Source organism: Typopeltis vanoorti, chromosome 26 (genome assembly GCF_054136105.1).
Source record: "Typopeltis vanoorti isolate ZY-2024b chromosome 26, IOZ_Tvanoo_1.0, whole genome shotgun sequence".
NCBI classification, from domain to species: Eukaryota; Metazoa; Arthropoda; class Arachnida; order Uropygi; family Thelyphonidae; genus Typopeltis; species Typopeltis vanoorti.
Genome location: NC_143574.1, coordinates 29,021,600 through 29,049,566, shown reverse-complemented (window position 1 = coordinate 29,049,566; position 27,967 = coordinate 29,021,600). Strand labels below are relative to the sequence as shown.

General features: G+C 34.9%; 1 protein-coding gene across 1 annotated transcript in view; it reads left to right on the top strand.

Moving 5' to 3' along the window:
* The first annotated feature begins 321 nt into the window (after window positions 1–321).
* Window positions 322–27,967, top strand: part of Dip-B (Dipeptidase B) — a 93,995-nt gene continuing 66,349 nt past the window's right edge. Inside the window, exons 1-5 of the mRNA XM_090414946.1 lie at window positions 322–515; window positions 2,792–2,915; window positions 14,813–14,881; window positions 16,709–16,791; window positions 23,491–23,602. Coding sequence (XP_090271072.1) covers window positions 493–515; window positions 2,792–2,915; window positions 14,813–14,881; window positions 16,709–16,791; window positions 23,491–23,602 — 411 coding nt within the window. The 5' untranslated portion in view covers window positions 322–492. The remainder of the gene's footprint in view (window positions 516–2,791; window positions 2,916–14,812; window positions 14,882–16,708; window positions 16,792–23,490; window positions 23,603–27,967) is intronic.

Sequence of the window (27,967 nt, the reverse complement as noted above, 5' to 3'; positions counted from 1 at the left end):
TTTTTTCGTAAGTTTATAATTTTTTATCAATAATAAAGTACACATACGAAGAACGGATCTGGTATTAGATTTACAAAAAAAAAAAAAGAAGATAAAAAATGTCTATTTATCTATCTTAAATATTTATAACACTGTAGATAAATTCTATTGTCCGCAGAATTTATTGTCTTTTAAATCTTTGCACTCAGACAAATCTTTAAGCAATGGCGAAATACATACTGGTAATTTTACGAGTGCATCTTTCAAAGCATTGCAAGTTTTGATTGGAGCGATGGTTTAAATATTATCTTATGCCACGAGGTGCTGAATGACTTAATTTGTGGTCACGAGGTGGCGGAAGATAAACCGCTTATATTAAACGAAATATACCGAGAAAAGAACCTACTTCAGCGAGTAAATAAATTATTTTATTATTGTATAATATAATATAATGTACCATTAAACTTCGATATTAACAGAATTCCAAGCACTTTATTTACTGCTTTTCTCGCAATGATTTCTGAATTAAAAGTAAGGTGGGTAAATGTTTTTCCTGATGTTTCGTGTAATTATTGAGTTCTTTTAACCTAATTAATTCAGTAAACTAAGCAGCTTACTATTACAGGTTATTTTGTAGGTTATTTTATTTACTTGATTACTTGCAATTTATTTGCATCACTTAAGTAACAAAAATTGCTGTATTAAACTAATTATGTTCACTAAGTTAAGGGGATAATAAATCCCTCATTATTTTAATTATTGTATAATATAATGTACCATTAAATTTCGATATTAACAGAATTCCAAGCACTTTATTTACTGCTTTTCTTGTAACGATTGCTACAATGATTTCTGAATTAAAAGTAAGGTTGGTAAATGTTTTTTTGTTCACTGTAAAACTGTATTATTCAGTTTGCGAAAAGGCGGTAGTAAATATAGAGGATATAGATAATAATGTGAGCCTAATAATGCATACATGGTCTGTTACCAGTCAGCTGTGGTTCAAAATCACCCATGTTTATGAAGTGAATGTTCCGATAATTTCATCCTATTGTGAATCACGTTTATTGGATGCTTGAAGTAGTATAAAACAGTGGCGTAGCAAGGGGGGGGGGTGCGGAAGGGGCGGCACTTTGAACCTTTGCAGTTAATTCTAAAATAGTCTCGAGAACTCGGTTCCAAATATTGTAATACTACTGCGAATTTTCCTCACAACTGCTGTAAGAGCAGTTGTGAGGAAGTTTTGCTAGTTGCGAGAGGAGTTTTTTTTTTAAAATTTGATTAAGAATTATCTACATTACTATGAAATAGACTTCACCAATGTCATCGACGATTTTGCTAACAGAAAAGCAAGAAAAATGACATTTTAGAATGTTGAAATTAAAGTTTTCTTCAAACATAAACATAGTGTTGTAATTTATTTCCCTATGTCGTTTTGACTTTTTGTAATATTTTTGGTGTGTGTATTGAGTGTGTATGGACTTTTTCAATCGAAGGCGAGTTAGCCGATCTCATACTGAGGTAGCAGGGTGTTTTCTCCCGGAAACTCTGGTTTTACATCATTCATGCAGACAAATCAGCTGTTCAGAACACATGCAATTTACCAACAAAAAATACTAGTTGTGCATAGTGGTGGAGACAGTTTATAATGGGTGTCCTCCCGCGATGATTCTTCGGACTCCTTGGAGGTGTCATGAATAATAATCGAGAGGGATGGCAAACTCAGGGACTGCCCCGGGTGACAACAACTCTAGCTATGCCACTGGTATAAAACATCATATTTTTCAACAGTCATGTTCAAATATAATGTTCAAGAGACTCATCGCCCAAGGTCCCACTCCCACATCATACCTTGACTTAAATGCATCCACTGTCCATGCACTCTCAGGCAATGCATTCCACCATTCTCTGTGCAAAAAAAAAAAAAATTCAATTAAATAAATGAATAAAATACTTCTCACGCCATTGCTCACACGTATATACGGCTTCCATGGATGGCCTCTTGTTCTCCAGGTGTTCTATGAGAAATCTCATCCATGTTAATCTAGTAATCACCCCCTACTTATGTCTCAGTCATCTCTCCCCTCTTCCTTCTATCCACTAGACTGTGTAATTTGCATTCTCTCAATCTGTCTTCATATTCCACATTCCAGAGATTAGAAACTAATTTATCGTTTCTGAACTCTCTCCAACATCTCATCATCCTTTTGAAAATCAGGTGGCAAATCTATACAAAGTAATCCATATGCAGGCTGATCAATGCGTTATTCACTGGAATTGAAACATCTTTAATTTTACACGTCAGTGTTCTTCACATTATTCCCATTATCCACTGTTGTCCTTATAATTTTAGCACAACGTCCATGAAATTTAAAGGCCCCATAGACCATCACCCCCCAGATCTTTCATCTCTTCCACCTCCTTTAAAATATTCCCACCAATCCTGTACTTTTCATCCCATTCTTGCTTCCCAAATTTAAAAAAAAAATTTGGAGATATTTTTGGGCACATAAAGGAGACGTCATTTTGATATCTCCTTTATGTGCATTGCACTCTTCAGAAAATCCACTCTTTTAGCTCATTTGGAAATCGTTTCGCAAGATTTTCATGAAACAACTGGATAAGTGATGCTCTGAATTTCTTGGCATGTTCCCTTAAAACATAATTCAGTTATATATAATTGTAAACCAGTTTTTGCTGGCATATTATGAATTTTTATTACACGCAGATTTGTTTATATGTAATCGGTATAGCTATTAAGTTCACTGGTATTATGTAAATGCAAATGTAATAATATGACATTTTTTTATAGACCCTCTTCCCAACTTAGTGCGGTCTTGGATGACTCATCGTATGATGCAGTAATACTCTTGTCAACTAAGCAGTTAGGTGATGCTACTTTCAAGTATCAGGCTCCTCTGGTTGCACTTAAAGAGGTGAATATTTGCAAGAATTTAATCTGAATTGATTATCCATCTAAGTAACCAGTTGATAATGAAGTTGTCTTTAATGAATATTTCCCATATTTAACAATTGTTTGACTGTTTGTAGCACAACAATCACCTAAATCATTACTTATTAGATTTAATGATAAAAATTAAACTTTGAAATTTGAATAATAATAAATTTTTTAAGGGAAGAATATATTAAAGTTTAAATCTTACTTTGACTTATATTTTCAAATAGAAGTTTCATCTGTGGTTCTTTGCCATCTTTGGGTGCAGTGCTGCTATAAGCAAGTGAAATAGAACAATTGAAAAAAAAATACAACAGTTATGCAGTGCATGCAGTTTCTAAGCTTCTGCTTCTTATTTTAACATGGTATGACAGACCATTTGGTACTTGATAGATTTTATATAGAATAATAGATCAAGTTGCTCTTTAGTTGAATGTAGAAAGGAAAGTATCCTGTATTGGATAAAAGGTTCCCTTTATAGATTTAAATAGTTTGAGTCTGGATAATTCTTCATGAACTTTAAATGTAAAGAAAGTGGATTTAATCAGTTGTTGATTTCTATTGTATCTCATCCCCCCTCTTCTATCTACCAGTGTATGTAGCCCACATACTCGGTCGATTCTCGTAATCAATATTATATTCTATAATCCCATCATGTTTGTAACTTTTCTATGCAGCCTTACCATAGCTTCTTTATATCTTTTGGAAAAGGGACCAAATCTGTGCACAGTAGTCTAGGTGTGGGCATGTCAATTCTTTGTATAGAGGCAAAAAGCCTTTTATATCCTTGTATGTCTGTTCATTTCAACATCTCAGTTATCTTCTGAGTTGAATTTGCAGTTTTTAATGACCTTTGAACGTCAACTTTCTATCCTTCATAGTGTTAGTTTAAGGTTATATTGCGAGTAGTCATGCAATTTAGTGCTTGTGTAAAATTAGTGAATTAGAAAATTAATGTATTATAGTGTATTAGTAGATTTTCATGTTTTTAGGGTATATGGTATCTTTATAACATTTTTATTGTGATATTGTCGACATGGCACCAGCGGGATGAACAATGGTGGCAAAGACCACCACAATTTGAATTTGCGGGATTTTATTCAGTGCAATGTGTTTGAGTGAAACTTATTCGTCAAGAAAATTAAAGAATATCTGGAAGGAAATTGAAAAGAGTATGTATTAAGTGTCTTCTAGGTGATGACCATGCAAGAAATACCAACAATAAGAAGGAAAATGATGTTATTAATGCCAAATGTGTGGCCATGGAAATAGAGATAATGAAATGGATATTAATAAAGATGTTTAATAGTGTGTTTAAATGTTATCCTTCATAGGACAAAGCAAGAAATTGAAGAATGCAGAAGTGGCAAGAGTTAAGCCGGCTGAAAAAAGAAAGAAAGAAGCAGGTGATCTGAAGGAATAATAAAAACTGACTGAACAAACAAGAAAAACAAGTTAAGGAGAAAATTATATATGGAGACTCAATGATCAAGGGAATGTAACAAAAGTGTGACAATCGTTAAAGGTATCTCTGGCATGACTATAAATAATAAATTACATGATAACCATAGTAATTACCTTTTAATGAAATGAAAGTACAGATATTTCCAGATGCAGGTTTAAATATGAATGCCTGTTCAAAGAAATTTGCGAAGCCCCTTTACATTGGCCAAATCTGAATAGGAACAATTATCTCTCTCTCAAAAGTTTGGGAGATTCTTATCTTATGTAACCATCAAAAATGGTTTTTAATAATATTCTTTATTAATATTAATTTCCAGTACATAGCAACAGTTTTTAATTGGTAAACCACCAACTGCTGTATGAATTTTGTATTCTGGTTTCTTTGATTGCTTGTTTCTACACACACAAATGATGTACTGTTAGTTTCAGTACAAAATATCTGTACTTTAATTTCATTAAAGTTAATTACTGTGATTATCATGTAATTTATTATGAAAGCGTAACAAAATAGTATTTCACGTTGCAAAAATTTATGATATTAGCCATACCATCCAGATGCAAAAAAAAAGGTAAGCTGATGGAAATTATTGTTTTGGTTGGTACAAATAGCAAAAGATTGTAAGTCTAAGTCTCCCATCATGCTATGATTAGAGGTGATTTGAGGAGTGCATAGCCAATTAGTCTATACGTAAATTATGCAGAAGGAATGAGGTAGGATCTGTGGTCTGTGTTTCACCGAAAGAAGGATCTGTACAATGCATATGGACTGCATCTAAATGGTTTTGGTAGTTGAAAGTTTTTCCACTTGGTTATACTATAAATTAAAGATACCAAGAAATTATATACGTGGTTTAATCCTTTATCCAAGTGTAAGCAAACAAAGTTTGCACCTGAAGTGTTTTCATGACTGGGACAACTTGTGGTAAATGTGGTATGACTTCACATCACTTGCCTTAGTGGTGTAACACCTTTTGGCAACTCGTATATGAAAATATGACTTCTGCATTTCAACCTTGGTATTACCTCTTGGTCTGGCTCCCACAGATGAGACCTCAATAAAGGTCAAAACCGGTCTGGGTAGTGACCCTTCCATAATGCATAGCATTATACATGTCTTCAAGGAGATGTGCTTTGCATTATGGGATACTAAGGCAAGTGATGTGATGTCATACCACCTTTACCACGAGTTGCACCACTCCTGAAAATACTTCAGGTTTGCAAGGATAAAGGATTAAATCAAATATGATTTCTTGGTATCTTTAATTTATAAATGGTTTTGGTGTTGCATGTCTAGAGAGCTTTGTTCACCAAGCATGCTGAAATACAAATTCAGGAAAACTTAAGCAATTAGGGTGGAAGCAAAAGTTTGTGTGAAGGTACCCATGAAGCAAATGAGTGTGAGAATGACCAAGTGAGGAATCTAGTCTCTCAAGTAAAAATATTGAATAGGATAGTCAGTTCAGAAAGTAAAGGTGGGTGGGTGCCTAAAGGAATGCTGCAGTTTCTATATATTAATGCCAGAAGTATTAGGAACAAGAGGGAGGAGTTTTTGGCATTGTGGGCATTTTTGCAACCTTGCCAACAGTTATAGGCATTAGTGAGACTTGGCTAACAGCAGATGATGTAGTTACAGGAATTGAATGTTTTTTTTTTTTGAATTTTTTTTTTAATTGAAAATCCAAACCATAGGATCTATTGGGAAAAGTCTAAACTTTTACATAGATCTTTATATAAACATGAACGTTCATACAAAGAAAGTTCTGATGCCCTACTACGCAGACCAAACTTAAACCACAACGAAGTTCTTACTATTCCTAAAGTATTGGAAATTGTCATACAAAATTGTTTTAAATAATTAATTTTTTTTTTTTTTTTTGGTTTTCTTTTGTTACTTCTGTAGCACGTTACACATGTTTAATAAGATTCTATTGTAATCATGCGCCCTAACTGTATGTTATTCCTATTATTGTTTAACCTACTGTACTGATGATGTCCTAAGATACTTAGGATGAAATATTTACAATTAAATAATTTTCACTGTGGTTAATACATGTTTCTTTTAATTATAATTAATTAGGAATTGAATATGAAGGGTTTAATATTTTCAGGGAAGATAGAGAAGATAGGAGTATTGTTGATGATAGCAGATGAATTGCAGCAAAAAAGAATAGGAGAAAGAATAGAAGACTAAAGGCAAAACATACAGTTCATTAGTAAATAATAATATTTTTTGGTTTACCGATCAAGTGTTGATCAATTTTATTAACTGAACCAACTAGTTTCTCCATACTTATCTGTTGGCATCTTCAGGGCTTACATAGAGGTTTAAACAATCTCACAATTATGTGTAACTGCAAGCTGACAAGAATAACTGTAAAACACTGACTAGAATAATTACAAATAAAATAGTATCGAACGTGAGTGAAACACGTATTGCGTGTACAAGATCAGCTAGCTGTTGCTGAGGAACTTTCTGTAGTTTGTATTAAAGTTCATTTCTTCCGTTTTTAAGGTTCTGATTAGGGTTTTCCATATCTCTGGGAGTATTAGGCCTTGATTTCTGTTAAGGTTGACAGTAGAATGGGCGACTGTGGGCTGCCTCTTTGAAAATTCTTGAATGGTAATCTTCCTCTATGTAAGGGAACAGCTTTTGTCCCATTCGATGACATCGTTAGTTGTAGAGAAATGAGACGATAGGCCAGAAATGTCCTGTCTATTGTTTTTGACATAGCCAATGTGCTCCTTTTTTCTGATTTCGAGGCTTCTCGAAGTCTGTCCGATGTAACTAGAGCCACATGAGCATGGAATATTATAAACTCCGGCATATTTGTAGAAAGGATGGTTGTCTTTTGGAGATCTTAGTAGTTTACTAATAGATTCTATTGGTTGAATGTTATTCTTATTTTATGTTGTTTGAGGAGATTGGCGAGCTTGTTGGAGATGCCACTTACAAACGGAATTGCAATCGTTTTTATGTATTGAATATCTTCTTGTTCTCTTTGTGGTGGTTCAGAGAAAAGGATTTTATTGACTAGTCTTCTTGGATATCCGTTCAAGTACAAATTGTTGGAAATAAATTTTAACTCATCTTGAAGGGTCTTGTTGTCCATTGTGATGCAAATCGCTCTTTTCTTAACATGTGTACAATGCTGAGTTTATGTGAGATGTACCTACATTTCAACTCCTTCCACCACATCTCACATAAACTCAGCATTGTACACATGTTAAAGAGCGATTCGTTCATTGATAGCAACAATGAACTGTATGCATCATGAAGGTTATTTTCTTAATCATAAATTAGTAAATAATAATATTTTTTGGTTTAGAATAATAATTCCATAGATGATCTGGAAGATATGCATCACCAAATTAATATGACGAGTACAGGTTCAGTGATTATTATGGGGGACTTCAGCTGTGGAGATATAAACCGGAAAGAAGAAAAATCACATGGCAGGAAAGAAATAGAATTTATACACCCGTTAAGAGATAATTACTTAAGGCAGCATGTGATGGAGGTGACTAGTAGAAGAGTATTGGACCTGGTCATAGGATCATGGGGTATAGTTAAGGGTCATCTAGAGGAAGCAGTATTTAATTGTATATTGAGGGTTAATCGGGTAGGAGTTGGATGGGTGAGTGATATCATTAAGCATGAGCTGCAGAAGAAGACAATGCTATGAAGGGTATATAAAGAGGAAAGGTGACCAGCAAACTCATGAACAGTACAAAGCTCAGGCAAGAAAGTTGACCAGCATGGCAAGGAAGGCAAAATCAGATTATGAGAAGAATCTAGCTTGAGCAAGCCAAAGGAAATCCAAAGAGTTCTTTCATTATATTGCAAGTAAGAGGAAGAATGATTATGGAAGATGAACCTTAATTAGTGATGATGGTCACTAACTAAGAGAAGCAGATAAAATAGTAGAGTTACTGAGTGACCACTTTGCAAGTATATATCATCCTACTGATTACTGCTTTAACATATGTGACAGATACCAATGTGGAAATAGAGGTGGATAAATTGGAGGTTCTTAGGATATTGCAGAATCTCAATGTAAATATAGCTGTGGGATTAGATGGGATATCAGCTAGGTATTTGCAAGAATTGCAAGGGAACTGGCAATGCCTTTGAGTAGGCTCTTTAATTTAAGTCTCAGCTCTGGTAGAGTTCCAAGGCAAATTAATTCCTTTTCATAAGGGAGGTTCTAAGACTGCAGTAGCAAATATAAACCAATCAGGATCTTGGGCATTGTAGTAAAAGTACTAGAAATATTGGTAAAAAAAAAGAGAATTCAAGAATGGATAGATAAAAATATGATACTGTATGAGTGTCATTGGCTTTGCGAAAGGTCAGTCATAGTCATGCCTTAGTAATTTACCAACTTTTTATAATAGAGTAACAGCTGAATTGGATAAAGGAAATGGCTACATGATTTTGTTATGCAAATTAGGACAAATGGGGATTAGATGGATATGACACTGGTTAAGTGGATAAGAGGGTGGCTGCTGGACAGATATCAAAAACTGGTATATGGAGGGGTTAGAATCAAGGCGAAAACAGGTGACTAGTAGTTTGCCACAAGGTTCAGTGCTGGGACCATTGCTGTTGATAGGAAATAATGTGAAAGGAAATATTCAGTTGTTTGCTGATGATTCCAAATTAGGAAGAGTAATAATTAATCAAGGTGATGTGGAGAGCTTGCAGGATAATTTAAATAGGCTGTCAGTATGGACAGAAGTTAATGGGTGTCAGCTTAATGTCAAGAAATATAAAGTTATGCATTTTGGGATAAATAGATTACAAGCCGTGTATATTACATTGGTGGCACTGTACTCCAGGAAAGAGATGAAGCTAGAGATTTAGAGGTGTGGTAGACAGAGAGTTGAAGTTTAAAGAACATGTTGCTAACATAGTCGTGGCTATTGAAGAATACATTAACAAGTAGTGATAAGGATGTTGTTATTCCTCTTTATAAGGCCTCGATATGCCCACATCTGGATTACTCGCTCAAGTAATCTGGTCTCCTGGGTTTTTTGGGATGAGGAAGCAGTTGTGAGATTCATAGGCGAGTGACCAAGATGGTGAATAGCCTGTAGAATATTCCCTATGAGGATAGATTGAAGGTGTGTGGGATTGCAGAAGTTGGTTGATAGGAGAAAAAGAGGGGATATGATAGAAACATTCAAGTTGCTTAAAGGGTTTTATAGGATAGATGAAAGGGAAATGTTTCAGCACTTGCCTAAAGGGACCAGAACAAAGGGATCATACCTGAAAGTTGAATGACGGTGTGGTTAGTAGGAGTGTGTGAAGGACTAGATTTTTTGCTTAGAGAGTTGTGAATGTGTGGAATGGGCTTCCAGAGTTAGTTATGAGTATTTTGTTTGTTAATGGGTTCAAGGTGAGGTATGGTAGATAATGTGGATCGATTGAGTCTCCTGCATTGAGTCTTTGTACTCCATGGAGGTGCCTATATAATAATAATGATTCCAATATTTCTAGCCTCATTAGTTACTCCAAACACAATCCTACAAATATGATATGCTTTTGAATTTTGCATCACACCATCCAACAGCATATTATAACTTTACACTTACTAATATTGAACCGATAGCCATTATCATTTGCCAACTCTTTCAGCCTATTTAAATCTCCCTGTCAATGCTATATATCAGTAGCATATCTGTGATTCCCTATCTATCTTTACATCATTAGCAAACAAGTAAATCTCCTATGAGTTCTTTTATAACTCACAGTTATGAAAGGTTGGTCTGAAAAGTTCTCTGCCTCAACCATAGATGGCAACACTATTGGCAAGCTTTTTTTTTTTCTAAGTTGGTACATCTGTCATAAACATTGGCACTTTCCAAATGCGGACCCATCGAAGATTTCAGGGATACAAAAGAAGAGGAGAAATAAAATTTCTTAGATAGTGGGTTCAATAATAAAGAATACATAGAACTGAGTTATACTGTGAGACATGTCTTCAAAAATTGTTAATTACAGGGAAGAATAGAAAATTCTTATGGACGAGGCATGGTGGTCTGAAAAGTTCTCAGCCTCCACCATAGATGGCAACACTATTGGCAAGATTTTTTTTTTTCTAAGTTGGTACATCTGTCATAAGCATCCATGTGAAATTGCAAGTCATTCTATCAAGTAGTTTGTTTTATACAGCTGTCTGAAGCAAAAGTAGTGTTGTCTGTATCCCTTGAAATGGATAAAATCGAGTATTGTGCGGTTATAAAATTCTTTGTAAAAGAAGGTTGAATGCCAAAAGAAATTCATTCGAAGTTCATAAAAGTTTATGGGCACTCTTCGCCTTTGTTTTCAACAATTAAGAAATGGGCTGCCGAGTTTAAACGTGGTCGTACCAGCCTTGAAAATGATCCACATGAAGGACGTCCAAAAAATGTAACAACATCAGAAATCATTCATCGAGTGCATGATATGGTATTGGATGTCCGGCGAGTCAAAGTGCGTAAAATTGCTGAGAATATAGGATTTCAAAAGAACATGTAGAATATATTTTGCATGAAGAATTGCAAATGAAAAAGCTTTGCGCAAGATGGGTGCCGCTCTTGCTCACAGCAGATCAAAAACACACTTGCATGAAAATCTGAACAGTGCTTGGTGAATTTTCACAAGAATAAAACTGATTTTGTGCATCGATTTATTACTATGGATGAGACTTGGATTCACCATTACACACCAGAATCCGAACAGCGGTCAAACCGTGGTTGTTCAGTGCCAAAGAAGACAAAAGTCTGTTTACATCAGCAGGAAAGGTCATGGCATTGGTGTTGTGGGATGCTAAAGGCATTTTGTTTATTAATTGTATTGAAAAGGGTAAAACAATAACCGTGGAATATTATTCCAATTTTTTAACCAGACTAGACGAAAAAATTCATGAGAAAAGACCTGGTTTGCAGAAGAAAAAAAAATCATCTTTCATCAGGACAATGCACCTGCCCACAAAGGTGTTTTGGCAATAGAAAAATTAAGGGATCTGCACTATGAATTGTTGGAACATCCATCCTATCCCCCAGATTTGGCTCCCTTTGACTTCTGTCTATTCCCAAAACTAAAACTCTTCCTCACAGGTCAACGTTTTTCTTCGAATCAAGAGGTGATTGCAGCTGTAGAGGGGTATTTTGCAGATCTTCTTGAGAACCACTACAGAGATGGGATAGTGGCGCTGGAGCATTGCTGGAATAAATGTATTAGTCTTAAGGGAGATGTTAAAAAATAAAAATAATTTCGAAATTATAAATTTATTTTTTCATCGTTAGGCTGAGAACTTCTCAGACCACCCTCATAGATTAAACAAATGGTTCAAGGACTTATCCCTGGGGAACATCACTAGTCACCTTAAATATGGCAGATTCACATCCTGCATATACTATTTCCTGATGACTGTCCGTCAGCTACCCATTTATCCAAGAAAATAGTACACTTATCCCAGCCAATAGTACACACTGCTTGGAAAGAAGTCAAGTGACACTTCCAATGGCAAGGTGCATCATGCTATGTAATGAGTCACATGTTTGTAGCTGGTATAAATTCAGAGGAATATGGTGCTTCCAAGTCAGTGCAATTGTGTCTAAGTGAAATGACTGTAATAAGGGAACGTCAGAGTTTGAAAGAGGCTTGTGATAGGATGCTTTGTCGCAGGCCTATCTGTTTGGCAAATTGTTAACAAATTGGACCAGATCAACAGTCAATGATACCATACTAAGTTGGAAGCACAGGTCATTGATTGCAAGTGCTACCCTGCAGTAGATGACCTGCCACACCCACTGAACATGACTGTTGGGTGCTGTGTAGGATAATATGTAAAAACAACCATTCAACAGCCAACATGTTGAATGCAGAGTTCCGGGCATTGACTGGAACATGAATCTGTACAAAACCATTTAGAACCGAGGTTGATGACATGCTTGCAATATACAAGCCTCATGTTACCTGAACCAACATGCAACGTTGTCTTCAGTAGATGGTGTTGATGTGGTGGATACCCAGTGAACAGAGCGTGTAACTCCAACTATGAAATTCTGAGATGGAGTGTGATGGTATGGTCCTGTTTTGGCCTTGGACCTCTGTTTGTGGTGCCACAAACATTGAACTCTGAAAAGGTATCTGAACACTTTGGAGAATGTAACGCTTCCTACTTTGTGGTGATTTGACGGAACTGACTATTGTCTTTTTCAGCAAGTCAATGCACTATGTTATAAGGTTACTGCTGTAACTGCATGATTTGTAGATATGAATGTAATCACACTTGAACTGGGCTCTACAGAACCCTGATCTCAACCCATTTGAACATCTGTGGGATGAACTGGAGTGTCAGGTGAGGTGGAGGGACATCTGCTCCACAATGGTCCAGGACCTCATTAAATGTCTACTTGAAGAATGGTCCCCTGATTGTTGTCACATGCTTGTGGAAAGTATGCCATGTAGGATTGCTGCAGTCTTTGCAGCGAAAGTAGATCCTACATCTTAAGTGGGTGCCATGGCTGTTTGTTCCTTACACTGTAGTTTCTGTTGACTTCTTTCAGCTGTACATATTTGAATCCCACATTCTCCATTTCATGCTTCAGCCTTTCATGTAGTGTCCTATCAAATGTTAGCAAAGTCCAACAATAGCGTATTCAATTCATTCTCTTTATCCAAGTCACCTGTAATAACATTATTATGAAATATGTGCAAATTGCTCAGACATTGTCCATGCTTGCAATGACTTGCAAAGTATTATATCTTTTTTTGTCCACCTGTTTTGAGTTCTTACAAACTTCTGTAAAATCCTTACAATCACCCTAGAAATACATGCTGAACAGTCGATAGCTACACATTAGTCATTGCACCACCCTTGTGTAGTGGGATTATCATACATTCTGTGCATTCCTGTGGTATTTCCTTAGCTAAGACTCAAACATGTGAAGGGCCTAGCTAGTTTGATTGAACATTGCTTAAGCATATGTGCTGATATATCATCCATCCATCTTTCTCTTTGCTAAATTCTATCCAGGTTATCTAGAACCTCCTCATGTGCATCTATCTTTTCACCCAATGTAATGGTAGCACTGTGCACTATGTTACATCATGACACATAGTATAACATATTCTTCTGACACATGGGTACTCTCTGTATTCAGTAAAGTCTTCTTCATTCATACTTTCTTTTATTTACCATAGTCTTTGGTCAGCTTCTTTCATACTCTGCCTTATTTTTCCAATATTCATTACTTTTCTCTCCTGAGCTTGATATATTTCATAACTCCTCTCACTCTTATTCTGATGCTATTTCTTCCACATCTTCTGCTTCTCATGGATCTCTTGCCTAATAAGATTGTGCATCCATTTGACTCTCATTTTGTTTGTTGTTCGGACTCCACTTAGAATCCTGTTAGTGTCCACACCCGATATTCTCACGCTCAGTGCTACATGGGACATTATTATCATTATTGCTTTTATATTTTTCTATCCTAACTGGCCTCAATCATCTAATATCATTAATAGTACTCTCCCTTCCTCTCCTGTCTCTTCTGTCATCATTCCTGAAAATCATATATCCATTACACTCGATTCCAGTAACTTATCTGACTCTGAGAGCTAGGATTCACTAATGCCAACAATTTTAGACCACAGCATATTCACTAAAGCAACAAACTCAACCATTTTGTTTCTAATGCTCCTGGCACTTGTATATTGATATAACAAGTTACCTTCTCACTTTTTTTCTTATTCTTAAATCTACAAACTGCTCGGCTGATTTGGGCTGCTTTTTGTTTTCTCTGTTCAGACACACTCAAAATGGTCAAAGCCTAATCTGTTCCTTCAGCAGATTCATAGCCATGCTCATTGACATTTAGATCACTGTTATTTTGGTATGAACTTACTTACTCATCCTCAGCATTCCTCCCAAAATGATCTACTTTCCTGCATTAGTTCTCATTGCAGTAAATAATTTCTCTAGGCTTTCCCTTTTATACAAATCCTTCTACCATCAAACTCACTCCACACATCCAAAAACCTTTGGATGTGTGGAGTGATTTGGATTTGTTTAGCTTAAGTAAATGAGGGTTAGTGTCAAGTTCTCTGGTGATGAAATCTATTGGTGTAACAATTTTTTTTTTTTTTTTTTTTTTTACTGATATCCACCTCCACTTTACCTATTGATGGATCACAACAATAAAACTTCTGCTTGTACTAGTATATAATGGTAATATTGGATAAGAGTATTGGCTGAAGCTGTTTTGTTTTTCCAAAAATTTTAACCTCAGTCTTTTAGTTAATTTACTTATTTTTTTGGCTAGGCTAGCTGCATCATAATATTTTTACATTTAGAATGTATTTAAATATTTCTTAAACTTTATATAAAAAAATATTTTTATTTTTTATTTTTTTATTTCTAGCTTGATCAAGCCTTGGAAAAAGAAGTATCTTTTGTTGCCCTTCCTGAAGAATATACTGTACGAAGACTTGTAAGTACTTTATTGGAGATGTCTTGAAGTGTGTAGCTTAATCATTCCATAGTAACAAATGTGCAATAGGTTTCCAACCTTTGGATGGGATTATTATTAAAAAAATAAATAAAATAATTTCTTTACACTTTCTTGAAGTTAGAAGATAAATTTCTGATATTATTTGAACATTATTATATGACAAAAAAAGGAATTCTTTTTTAAAATAAACTGAGAAAATAATGCATTTAGTTTTGCCAGATAATTATATTATGATAACCAGAAACTGCCTAGCAAAAATTTATAAATATTTGATGAACACCATCATATCTAACTGTTAATCTTAACATCATTGCTTCCTGTTATTTTTAAAATAACAGGAAATGTCAAACAATAAGATTATTCAAGGGCAGGGCTCCTGTACATGTATAATACCAAAGCAAAAGTTCAGAAGTGTTTACCAAATTTTGTTATTATCTTGAGAACTAGATTTTAAGTGGGATACTTTTTTTTGTTAGACATGGGAAATGGTTAGAGCAGTGTTCACTAAACAATAATATTCTCAGAATTCTACTGTGTGATTACTTGGTATATTCTCCACAATTAGTGCAGGATGCTCTGGTAGTCCATATGCATTAAGATTTCTTCAACTATTTTTTTCAAATTTATCTACTAATTTTCTGGTCTCCAGTTTAATTAGTTCTTAAATAAACTCATTGGAATTTTCTTTGGCCTGTTCAGCTAATTGCCCTCTCATAATCTGATTTTGCCTTCTTTACCACTACTACTACTGGTCACCCTTCTCGTCTCTACTTTATACTTTTCAAAAACTTGCTAATCACATTTTGTCTTATAATACCCTTCACAATAATTTTTCAGCTCCTGTTTAATGATGGTACACGTTCTTCTAACTCCTGATTTATCTAGGTTATACAGTCTGGCGCTCCTTCATTCAAACATTCCTTGATATTTCCAACCCTCCTTCTTTTTAATCATCCTATCCTTTAACAGCAGATGAATGTATATGCCAGGATGCCACTGAATAAGAAGACAGGCCAGCAACATCCTACAATGATATGTCCAAATTATTCCTCCTATATATTCTTCATATCTATATAAAACATCAGTAATGCTCTAAAATTTGAGTAAAAAGGCAATGACATTATAAAAAAACGGGGCACTCCTAAACAAAAATAGGCTAAATAGCCATAAAAATAATATTCCTTGACATCCTATGTACTGCTAATATCTTTTCTTTCCAGATTCTTATGCCACAGTACTGCATCAAACTGGCTTCTCAGTTTGTAATAATCACCTGTTCTGTAGTTCCATATATACCCCTTATGTTTCCTTGTGTCTGGACCTGTAAGGGCAAGATTGATCACTCTCTCCAGTCAGAAGCAATGTAGCTACCTTGATTATTGATAAATTTCTATCACAAGATTGAGCACTTTAAAACCCTGAGTTCCTTCCATTGCATGCTGTCTCAGGTATTAATAGCTGTATAAATTTCATTACCTTCCTTCCATGTGACTATTTCTTCTTCCAGTCTGATTTGCATTACCAGGGGATAAGCAGCACAGGGAATGTACTGATCATTACATAACGAGTACACTTAAATTCATGTGTCATGGTTAGGGCTGAGGCATACATTAATTGAAAAATGTGTAGCATTAAAGTGTTATTTTCTTATAATGGCCGATTTCATTTGTTGTAGCTGCAAAGTTATTTGAATCTTGATAACACCTAATTTTTGCATTGTATGCAAATTAAATATATTTTTTTATTGTTAGAAATGAAAAAAAAGTGTTTAATTGAATTAATCGTTATTTTCTTGGTTTTACTTAGATTATCAGTCCAACTGGACCATTAAATAGAGATTATGATGATGTCAGGAGATTTTCTGAGGCTGCAGAGAAAGGAATTAAAAGGTTAATATGTTATTAATAAATGCTTTTGTTTTAGCAACATTGCTATAAAGAAACTGGATAGCTTTTTTTTTAACTAGCTTGGAAAATGCTAATAATCACAAGTTAAATGATCATTGAATCAGACTGTTTTTGTAGTAAGTCTTTTGCCTGTCAGTACTTAGAGTTGTTCTGGCTAAAATAATAAGGCACAGCAAAGCTGAAATTTATTTATTTTCCATAGTTTTGAGATAGGAACTTTTTTAAGACTATAAAAATTAAGGGTTCAGTTGTGTATCTTAAACTTCCATTGCTTCCTTTATACACTTCAGTAGGGGTATTGTTATTGTTAATAACATATAGATAAAATGTGTGTGTATTAATATATAACAATATTGTTATTATATAGTTATTGTATCAATGAAAAGTGATATAAGTGTCTATTACTTTGAAGAATTTAGCACAGATTTATACAAACAGGAGCAATAATAATTTACATTTTTTTAGCATCTTTTTTTCCACATTGAAATTTCTATTGATCGATAAAAGCACTGCCCATTATGGACATCTGTTTCAGAATTGATGATCCAGTTATATTACAACCAAAACATCACGTGCATGCATTTTTAATGCACGCATGTGATGTTTTCTAAAATCCATTTTTCTTTATTTTTTCCTACTTTTTTTTAAAAAATTATTATTCCTAATGTTTAGTTTTAATGCTGATAATGCTACTAAGTTGAGAGACAAAAAAAAAATGCTTCTAGCTTGTTTTTAGATTTACCAAGTTGATAATTTCAGTAAACTTGGTATTTCAAGAAGATAGAAGACAATTTTTGACTCCTCAACATGTCAGATTAGCATATTCTGTATTTAAATTGCATTGCTCTGAAAGCAAGTTATTCTTCACAAGTGAACTTATAAATCACTCGTTATATTCAGAAAAGGAATGCTACAAGGATCATGGCCAATAAATTTTTAATTTGATCTAAAATAATATTCATGAAGTCTGTTTGTATTCCAGTACCAAAAAAAAAGAATAATGTAGTAGAATGTAAAGATTTAAGAGCAATTACTATCATATCCTATGCTTCATAAATACTGTTGAGTTAAAATGATAAAAAAATAGAATGTTTTTGAGAATTAAATGCCATATATAAGTGAACAGCAAAAAGGATTCATGTCAGGAAAAAGTGCAATTAATGCAATTTATGAATTAAAAACTTATTGAAAGATCAATAGAAATAAATACATATATCTGTGCTTCATAGAGATGTTTAAAAAATATTTGACATAGTGAGCCATGAAACATTAATAGAAATATTAAGACATTCAAATTGATACAAAAAGACCTTAGAATAATAATAATAATAATCGAATCCTACTCAAAACAAAGACAATTATAAAACAATCAATAATGAAACAATAGATATCAAAGAAGAGTGAGATAAGGGTATATAATATCCCGTATACTTTTCAACATATACAGTGAAATGATAATGAAAGAATACAAAGAAATTGAAATGGGAATAAAAATAAATGGCAATAGAATTAAAGATATTAGATTTCTGATGATTTGGTGTTCGTAGCAAAATCAAAAATAGTTACAAAATATTGTTGAAATGCTAATCAGAAAAGAATTATGCCTTAGTAAACCAATATATGGCAATAAGTAAAAAACAGCAACAAAACACAAATTTAAGAATATTAATGGGCATTCAAAATGTAAAGGCTTATAATTATTTGAGAGCTAAAGGCTTATAATTATTAAAAGTCAAGAGGCATTTAAATGAACAGAGGGAGAAAAAGAAAATTAAGCAGGAAAATAAGAAACAACAAAGCACGGAAACTGGTTAAGTCAGGAAGTAATGGAATTCGGATAAGTGACGTTGTTTGTAAAAAGAAAAGTTATTTGGTATGGTGAATCTATAATAAAACATGCTGTTGATGAGCGAGTTATAACTTTGAGTTTTCCTGGAGCGAAAATTAAGACTATAAAGGAAGCAATTCGAAAAGAAAAGTAAACGAAATCGTAATTGTAGTAGGTACTAATGACTTAACTGGCAATAAGTTCAGTATGAGAGAGGACATGAAAGGGTTGTTGCAAGAGGTAAGAGTGAGAAAGTGAAAATCATCAATATTTTACCTTGATATGATAAAATTTAATTAAGAAGGGCTATGATGGCAGACGATTTGATGTGTAGGCTGTATAGAAGGAGTGACAATGTTATATAATTGTGTTAATGATGGGAGTGGGCTTTGTCATGGAAATGTTTATGGAGATGTTTATGTTATCATGGAGATAACAATTTCGACTTTGTGTTCATCCGGTTCGGACCCATCAAATGTGTACAAAGATGTATAATGCAGCAGTAGAGAAGATTAGAGATCTGCAAGTTGTCCAACTATGTCATTCATGCAGACTGCAGACAAGAGTATACAAAAGAACATGCAGATGGATTATGTCTGTACACAAATGCTAGGAGTATCAGAAACAAAGGGGTAGAGTTTGTTGCCTTAGTATGTTGGGACCTCAGATTGTAGGCATTAGTGAGACCTGGTTATCAGAATCAGACCTACTAACTGGTATTAAGTGTCAAGTACAGTATTTGTAGGAAGGATAGAGAGGAGGAGGCTTGCTGCTAATGATATTGGATGACTTGAATCCAGTTAGAGTTGAGACCCTAGTATCAATTTTTCTTGTGGCAGTGAGTTTGAAGCCATCTGGTATGAGGTGGAATCTAACAAGATCAATTAACATAGTGGGATGATGTTACAGACCTGGTGAATCAGTTGCTAGTGATGAAGAAAAGCATCACCAAATAGAAAAGATGAGCCCAAAAAGAGCAATCATAATGGGAGACATTAATTATCCAAATATTGATTGGGTAGCAGTAGAATCTCATGAGAAGAATGCAAATACATTTATAGTGCTGTTGTGGGACAACTTCCTCAAGCAGTATGTAACATAAGGAACTCGTCAAAGAGTGTTAGATTTGATTATAGTGTCAGAGGGCATTTCAGTTAAAGACGTAACTATTCTGCCTCCGGTATCCGGAGAGTTCATCGAAAAGGCAATTCATCGAATGACAGTTTGTTGCAAATGCAATTCATCGAAAAAACAGTTCACTGAAAATTTAAAATTTTCGAAAATGTTATGAGAAAATTGATCCATTCAGAACAAAACCTGAACCGTGAATAAGGTTACAATGCTACTTTCATATAGGGAAAAATTGTAGAGCAATATGGTTCTTATAGTCTTTCTTGTCCGATAACTGTTTCATGTCTGTTCATGGGACTGATTTGCCTCTTTCCAGAAGAAAAGCCTAGCCGTATCTATATTATGCTTGCTAACTTACCTTTAGCAGAACAGGACTGATAAAAATTATGCGTAAATGGGATCCAACTACCCAGGTCTTTCTAACTAAACAGCTTCGTTTTTTCTGACTGAACTATGCGGGCTTCATTATTATTATTGTTGTTGCCCGTAGTAATATGCGACTTCAATACAGCAACTATTATGGGATGAATTTTACTCAGATTTGCTATTTGAAACTTTTACAAGAAAATGTCGAACCGTTCCAGTTTTCAGTTCAGCTATATTCTGGGCGACAAAGATATAATGTGTCTAAATTATGTACTGAATTACAAAAACTCTCTGACTTGGCGGAATTAGTATAAGTTGCAGTACAAGAAGCAGTCTGCATGGTTAAGTTTTTTGTTCTAAATAGATTATTTTACCATAACATTATCGAAATTTTAAAATTTTCGGTGAGTTGTTTTTCGATGAATTGCATTTTCGACGAATTGTCTTTCGATGAATTTTCCTGTAACCCTGCCTCCGGTTGGTGACAGTGATCATACAGTACTCACTTGGGAAGTGACTAAGTTTATGAGTGTTTCATTCAGAAAAGGTTACATGCTGAACTACAAAACAGGAAATTATGACCATCTGAGGAGTATCCTGAGTTCAGTGGAATGGAAACAGTTGCTAGATGGGAAGAATATCAACAGTGCATTAGAAGCATTTAAAAAATACTAAATTATGTCACATCAGCATGTGTCCCAAGAGCTCTAAGAATAAATAGGGAGGAGTCAAATGGATGTGTAATCTTATTAAACAAGAGATTCATAAGAAAAGGATGCGGAAGGAATGCCGTGTATAAGGATGATGTCCGTTATGAAAGTTATATGTAGCAGGCTAGAATAATCACAACTGTTGTACGGAAGGCAAAGTATGAGTATGACTAGCTTTGCATGCTAAAGACAACCCACAAGAATTCTATCGATATGCTGTAAATAAAAGAAAGAATGAATATTAAAGAATAACTTTAATATTCATTCTAAAATGCAGATGGCGTGATGGTTATTTTTGCAGAGCTCAACTAATGAGTATCCATTTTGTTAAAAGCTATCAACCTGGTGTAAGTGACATTGAGCTCACTGCTACCTCTTCACTGGATGAAGAAACTCAGGTGTATGCAGATGAGGTATTAGAGGTGTTGCACAAATTGAATAAGAATTCAGCAATAGGAACTGATGGGATATCAGCACATGTGCTAAAAGAGTGTTCAGCTGAACTGGCTATTCCTTTGACCAGGGTGATTAATATGACTTAGAACAGGGAAGATTCTACAGGAGTGAAAAGAATGTATGGTAATTCCATTGCACAAGGGTTATCCAAAGACCGATGTATTCAACTATCAACCAATTAGTAACTCAGGAGTGGTGGTGAAGATTTGGAAAAATTGGTTAGGGCTTGTGTTCAGAAATGGTTGACAGTGAATCTCTAATTTGCAAGAGCAACATCAGTTTTCTAAGGGAAGGTCATGTTTTAGCAACTTGCTCACATTCTCTAATAATGTTACCATTGAACTAGACAAGGGGAATGGGTGCACCATGATACTTTTGGATTTTGCTAATGCTTTTGACAGAATACAGCAGGGTAGACTGCGTAAATTGGAGAATGTGGGTTTGGATTATAGAATATTAGCATGGATAAGAGGATGGCTGACTGACAGATGTCAAAAAGTTGTATACAGAGGATGTGAGTCTGCAAGATTTAAGATAACAAACGGTGTACCACAAGGATCAGTGTTTGGTCCACTGTTATTCAATGTGTACATTAATGATATTGGAAAGGATTTTTTGACAAGAGACATACAGCTATTTGTGGATGATGCAAAGATAGGTAGAGTAATCAGGAATGCTGCTGATATGCAGTACTTGCAGAATGATTTGAGTAGGCTGGAATTGTGGGAATTGGAAAATGGATGAAAAATCTTTTATACTGAAGCATAAGCAAGAACATTATTTATATTAAGGGGATATTGAATCCCACATTGTTTTAAAACTGAATAAGAAACTCAAAGATCGAATCAGAGAGTTTCATGCTGATATAGAAAACTATAAAGTATCGGCGACACTAGCGTTCACCAATGCAAGTGACCCTAGTACGTAGTACAATACCGGACAACTCGTAGCAAAGGTGGTGAAGTTCTGATCGCTATTCTTAGGTATTTTCCATAATGTAAAAACACATTTCCTAGGAAATGTATGCTGTTATTACATTATGGTGGGAGGTCACTACCCAGACCGGTTTCAGCCTTTTTTGAGGCTTCATCTGTTTGGAAACTCGTACAGCAGAGTATATAAGTTCTTTTCGCTATACACTTTGGTATCAATTTGGTCTAGCTACTCACTGATGGATTCATATATTAAAAAATTTCCATCTAGAGTATTTTAATAATGTGGTGACACATCATTTTGTTCACTTGTATGTGGAAATATGACTTCTGCCATCACCTTAGTCCTCAGTATTGTCATGGTCTATCTCCCACTGATGGGACCTTGGTAAAGGAGGAAAGGATAGAGACTGAAATGCAGGATTTCACAATTTTGGAGATCTGACAACAGATTAATTTGAAATAAAATGGTTTGAGAAGCTTATAGTAATGTAAACTTCGTTATGTAGTATTCTGTACCTCCTTGAAAGTACATTTTAGGAAATATCATGATGAAATTTCTAAGATATGTAACAAAAGCATATTATTTTGGCATGCAATAAAAGTGTAATGATAGAAAGTTTCATATAGCATTGTTTGAACTGTTAAAAATGAAGGAAGTTGTTTCTTATATGAGTTGGCAATATGTTGTGTGTCCTGACAGATATTTTGACTTCTTGATAGAAAGAGTTAATATACAGTATATATGAAAAATTTTATTTACATGTTGGATGGTATAAAACATTCGGTGAGATCCATTTATTGAATACGTGGATTCTACTGTCAAGTAGCAAGAAGTTGTTTTAATTAGCATTTCATAAGCTTAAGTTTTTGGTATGAAACATTTTTTTCTTGTGTATGATATGTGCTCAACTCATGCATGTACACATAACATACAATGCTTGATTGATAAATGTGGATTCATACCATGTTAAAAACATGAACTCTTTCAACTGTTGGTCTCAGCGCCAGTTCCAGATGTTAGTTTTGAAAAGGTTGATGTTGATTCATAAATATTAGATGGAAAAGCTTATTTGGTTTTTAATGTTCCTTATTTTATTAATATATTTTATTTTAATTTTTCACTGTTAATTCTGATTCTTTTGAATTTTTAATTTGTTATAATTCTTAATGATTTTCAAGAAGAAATCAATGAAGAATATAAAATTCAAGTTTAAATACATGTTATGTATAAATTCGAAATATTCCTTTATTTTAGGGCTCTTAAGACTGGAGCTAAGAAATTGGTTTTGGTTCTTCCCTCAGAAGATGGAGGCTTTATACATAGTGCACTTGTTAGTGTATTAGGTGCTTTACGAGCACTCTATGTGGTAAGTCTGTTATCTTTTTATGAATTTCCCAAATATGAAAGGTTATTAGTAAACCTATTAGTACATTTGTACCCTGGGTGGACTAAGAATTTTTTTTCCCATTTTTTATCAAGTTTATGTATATAAATATTTTATTATTTATTTTTTGCATATTTCGGAAACCCTGCTCTGGAGACCAAACATGGAACTTTTTTAAGCCACTTCAGGCCTCCAATAAGGGAAGCAGTGGTCCCACACTGGGCATTGAAATCCATCTCCCACCTAATTTTTTTAAAGCGCATTTCCTTTTTTTTTTATTTTTTTATTTATTAGCATTAAGCATTTATCATTAAAACAATAAAAATGCATAGATCCTTCTTTTGCATTCTTCTTTTTCCTCTTAATAACACATACAAGATGTTATATTAAGGCAATAGTGATTTGGGAAAGGAAGGAATAATATAGTACTTAATACTAAACAAAAGGATAACTTTCTTTATGGTAGGCTGTATTAAGTATGGTGTTGTGGGTAGACATCTAAATGGAGAATTGGACAATCAAAAATTTGACTTACATATCCACAAAAAAAATTCTACTAAAAAAAGTGAAAAAAAAAAGTAGAGAAATGTCATTACAAAAGGCAGCTGATGCAAAGAAAATGGAAAAAGAAAAATTGGTCCTTGTTGGAGATCTAAACAGCAGTGTAGGAAATGAACACAAGAATATAGTATTATTATTACATGACTCACTGTGGGAGTTTGAACACTCACAGACCACAATAACTGCCTTGCTAGAATATGTTGTGTTGGAGCACTCATTACTCACATCAGCAATGCATTCTACTCATCTGCCATGCATAAAATCTTCTTATTCACTTACTTACTCACATGACCTTCATATAGTTTCCAGAGATGACCTCTTGTTCTCTGTTATCACCAGTGTTAGAGATACAGGGGAATTATTATGTAACAATTACCCTGTATCTATTTGATAGGCTCCTCTCACCAAATGTGATTGTCTTTTGAAAATACTAGTGGTGGTTGGTGATAGATGGCATTGGTGTAGATGCAGTTGGTTGTATATGGAGTTGGTGATGGAGATAGTTATAGAGCAAGTGCCCTCCCTCAATGCATCAATGGACTCCCTAATAATAATAATAAAATTGTCTCAATCATATCACTTTTCCTATTACTACCAAGCTCTGCAAGCCACATTACTTTAATCTGAACTCATATTTCATTATAGCTTATATATATATATATATATATATATATATATATATATATATATATATATATATATATATATATATATAAGCTATAATGAAACTTGCTTTGACCTCTCATGATTCATCCCAATCATGAGAGGTCAAAGGACCTATAAGCATATGAGTGCTGTGTCTGGGCTGCCAGTGAGGACTCAGAAGCTTCATTTTTTTTTTTTTTTGAAAACTTGTAGTTGTTTGGAAATGCTTCTTGTAGGCTGTTCCAGAGGACAGAGGTATATGGAATAAAAGAGGAAGAAGAGCAGGTTTGTTGTATTTGCACTTGGACAGTAAAAGGGTGCATGGCGGCTGCTACTCTTGTATTAACAGGTGCAACAGAAAGTGGAGGAATGATAGTTGCCATTTCATCAGATCAATGGCCATTGAAGCTCTTGTACAATAGATGCAATGCTGAAACTGCATGTGTGTGTGTGTGTGTGTGTGTGTGTGTGTGTGTGAGAGAGAGAGAGATTGAAGCGAATCTATAAGAGAGGGGATCAGCTATTAGCTGAAATGCTCTCCTCTGGACAGCATAAAGGAATTTTAGAGAAGTTTTAGGTGCACCATCCCAAACACATGAGCAGTATTCTAAGCATGGGTGGATTTGGGATTGTATATAGTTAAGAGTTGGTTGGATGTAAAATAGCATCTTGAATGGAAGAGAATACCTAGTTGTTTTGGATGCTGATTCTCCTCTCTCACTCCCTCTTGCCTATTTTACACGGAAAATTTTGAATTATGAGCCATAAACTCAGCCCCTCTCAAACCTTCTATCTGGCTAATATATGTAGATGATGTGTTCTCTATTTGGCCTCATAGCCCAGACATATTAGACTTCTTCCTCAGTCACCTCAATAGTTTACATCCAAGAATCCCATTTACAATGGAAATGGAACATAATAATAGTTGACTCTTCCTAGACACTTTAGTAACATGCCTTCCTAATGGTAACCTTTCCTTCACTGTACAAGGTGTTTTCAAAAGAGTGTGTACAACTTTGTAGGAGAACAGAGAAATAACTCAGAAGACATACAAAAGCTGAGTGAGTGTCACAATGTAATGAAACGCATCAATTTTAATTTTTAGTCATGTAACTTTATTACCAAGTGACAACATTAGATGGTGTAATGCATCACACCATTTAAAAATGGGGACTTTTGAGTTCAGAGTGAGTGTGTTTTGGATAGAGGAAATGAAGTCTGTAACACAAGTTCAGAGGAATTTTTACATGCAATACAGCAAAGAACCTAAACTAGGTGCATGATCTACATGTGGCATTAGAATTTTTTGAAAACGGGCTGTTCTGTGCATCGTTCGAGGTCAATAGGAAGGCCATTTGCTGTTGCGAAAGTTCAAGAAAATTTCCAGAGAAGCCCTGCTCAAACCATCTGGTTGATGCTCAAGATACCCATCTGGAACATCAACCTACATTTAAGGCCCTACAAATTTATCCTTGTACAAGAGTTGAAGAAAGACTATAAGAAGATATGCCAGGATTTCTATACGGAAATGATCACTAAGATAGAACAAAATAAGGACTTTTTGGACACAATCGTTTTCAGTGATGAGCATACTTTTCATGTAATTAGGCAAGTAAACACTCAACTGCAGAATTTGGGGAAGTGAAAATCCACATGCCATTGTAAAACATGTTTGCAGCACCCTAAAGCTAGTGTTTTTTGTGCCATAAGCAAGAAGAAAGAGTATGGTCCCTTCTTTTTTTCTGGAGTCTACCGTTACTGGTTGTGTGTAGCTAATACCACAATTAGACAACGGTGATAATCATGACAGATGCTTCAATTTCCAGCAAGACAGAGGACCTCCTCAATACCTGATAGATGTAAGATCATACCGTGACACCTATTTTCCAAGCAGATGAATTGATAGAGGGACGCCTGTAGCATGGCCACCATATTCCCCCGACCTTATACCATTAGATTTTTTTCTTGTGGGGCTTTGCGAAAGATTGAGTGTTTGTACCACCACTAGCAGCCAGTTTGGATGTGCTGCAGTCCCATCTGTAATGTGCTGCATTACAGATGGGACATCTGCAGAATTACTGGAGGTAGTCATATTGAACTTTGGGACACTGTACCCCATACCAAAGTTTACGTGCTTCTCTCAGTCAACTATCCCTGTAACCAAACTACCAAACAACTGCCACCACCATCCTGCTCAATTTCAATAGTAGTTTCTCATGGGTACTTGATCAAATGCTTTAGCAGAATCCAGATAAATTAATTTTATGCATTTCTTCTGTTTAATGCACTAATCACACTGTTATAAAATGCAACCAGGTAACTAAATTATGACCTCCCCTTAATAAGCCCATGCTGTTCTCCAAATAGACATATACTACACATGATATACACACTGGCCTATTGTTTGACACTACTGACTTGGATCCTCCCTTAAGCATTGGCAGTATTTTTTCTTTTCGCTATTCTGAGACTTGCTAGATTTCTGATGTACAACTATGTCAAGGGCACTGCCAGCTGTTTCATACATTCTCATAATATGCGTGGTAATATCACATCTGATCCCACTTCCTTGTTAACGTTGGACGTTTATTTTCCACTTGGTTGGAAAATTAAATTTAGTTTAATCCTTTACCCAAGTGTAAGCAAACAACGTTTGCACCTGAAGTATCTTCAGGACTGAGGCAACTCGTAGTAAATGTGGACCAAGCTCTCATCACTCCTTCTCTCAGTATCTCCCATAATGTAAAGCACATCTCTTTGCAGACATGTATAATGCTATGCATTAAGGGAAGGGCCACTACCCAGACTGGTTTTGGCCTTTATTGAGGTCTCGTCAGTGGGAGCCAAACCCAGAAGTGGTGATACTAAGGCAGAAGCAATGGTATCGCCACTTCTGGGTCTGGCTCCCACTGACGAGACCTCAATAAAGGTAGAAATCGGTCTGGGTAGTGGTCCTTCCCTTAATGCATAGCATTACATGTCCGCAAGGAGATGTGCTTTGCATTATGGGAGATACTGAGACAAGGAGTGGTGAGAGATTGGTCCACCTTTACTATGAGTTGACTCAGTCCTGAAGATACTTCAGGTGCAAACTTTGTTTGCTTACACTTGGATAAAGGATTAAACTAAATTCCTTGTTAA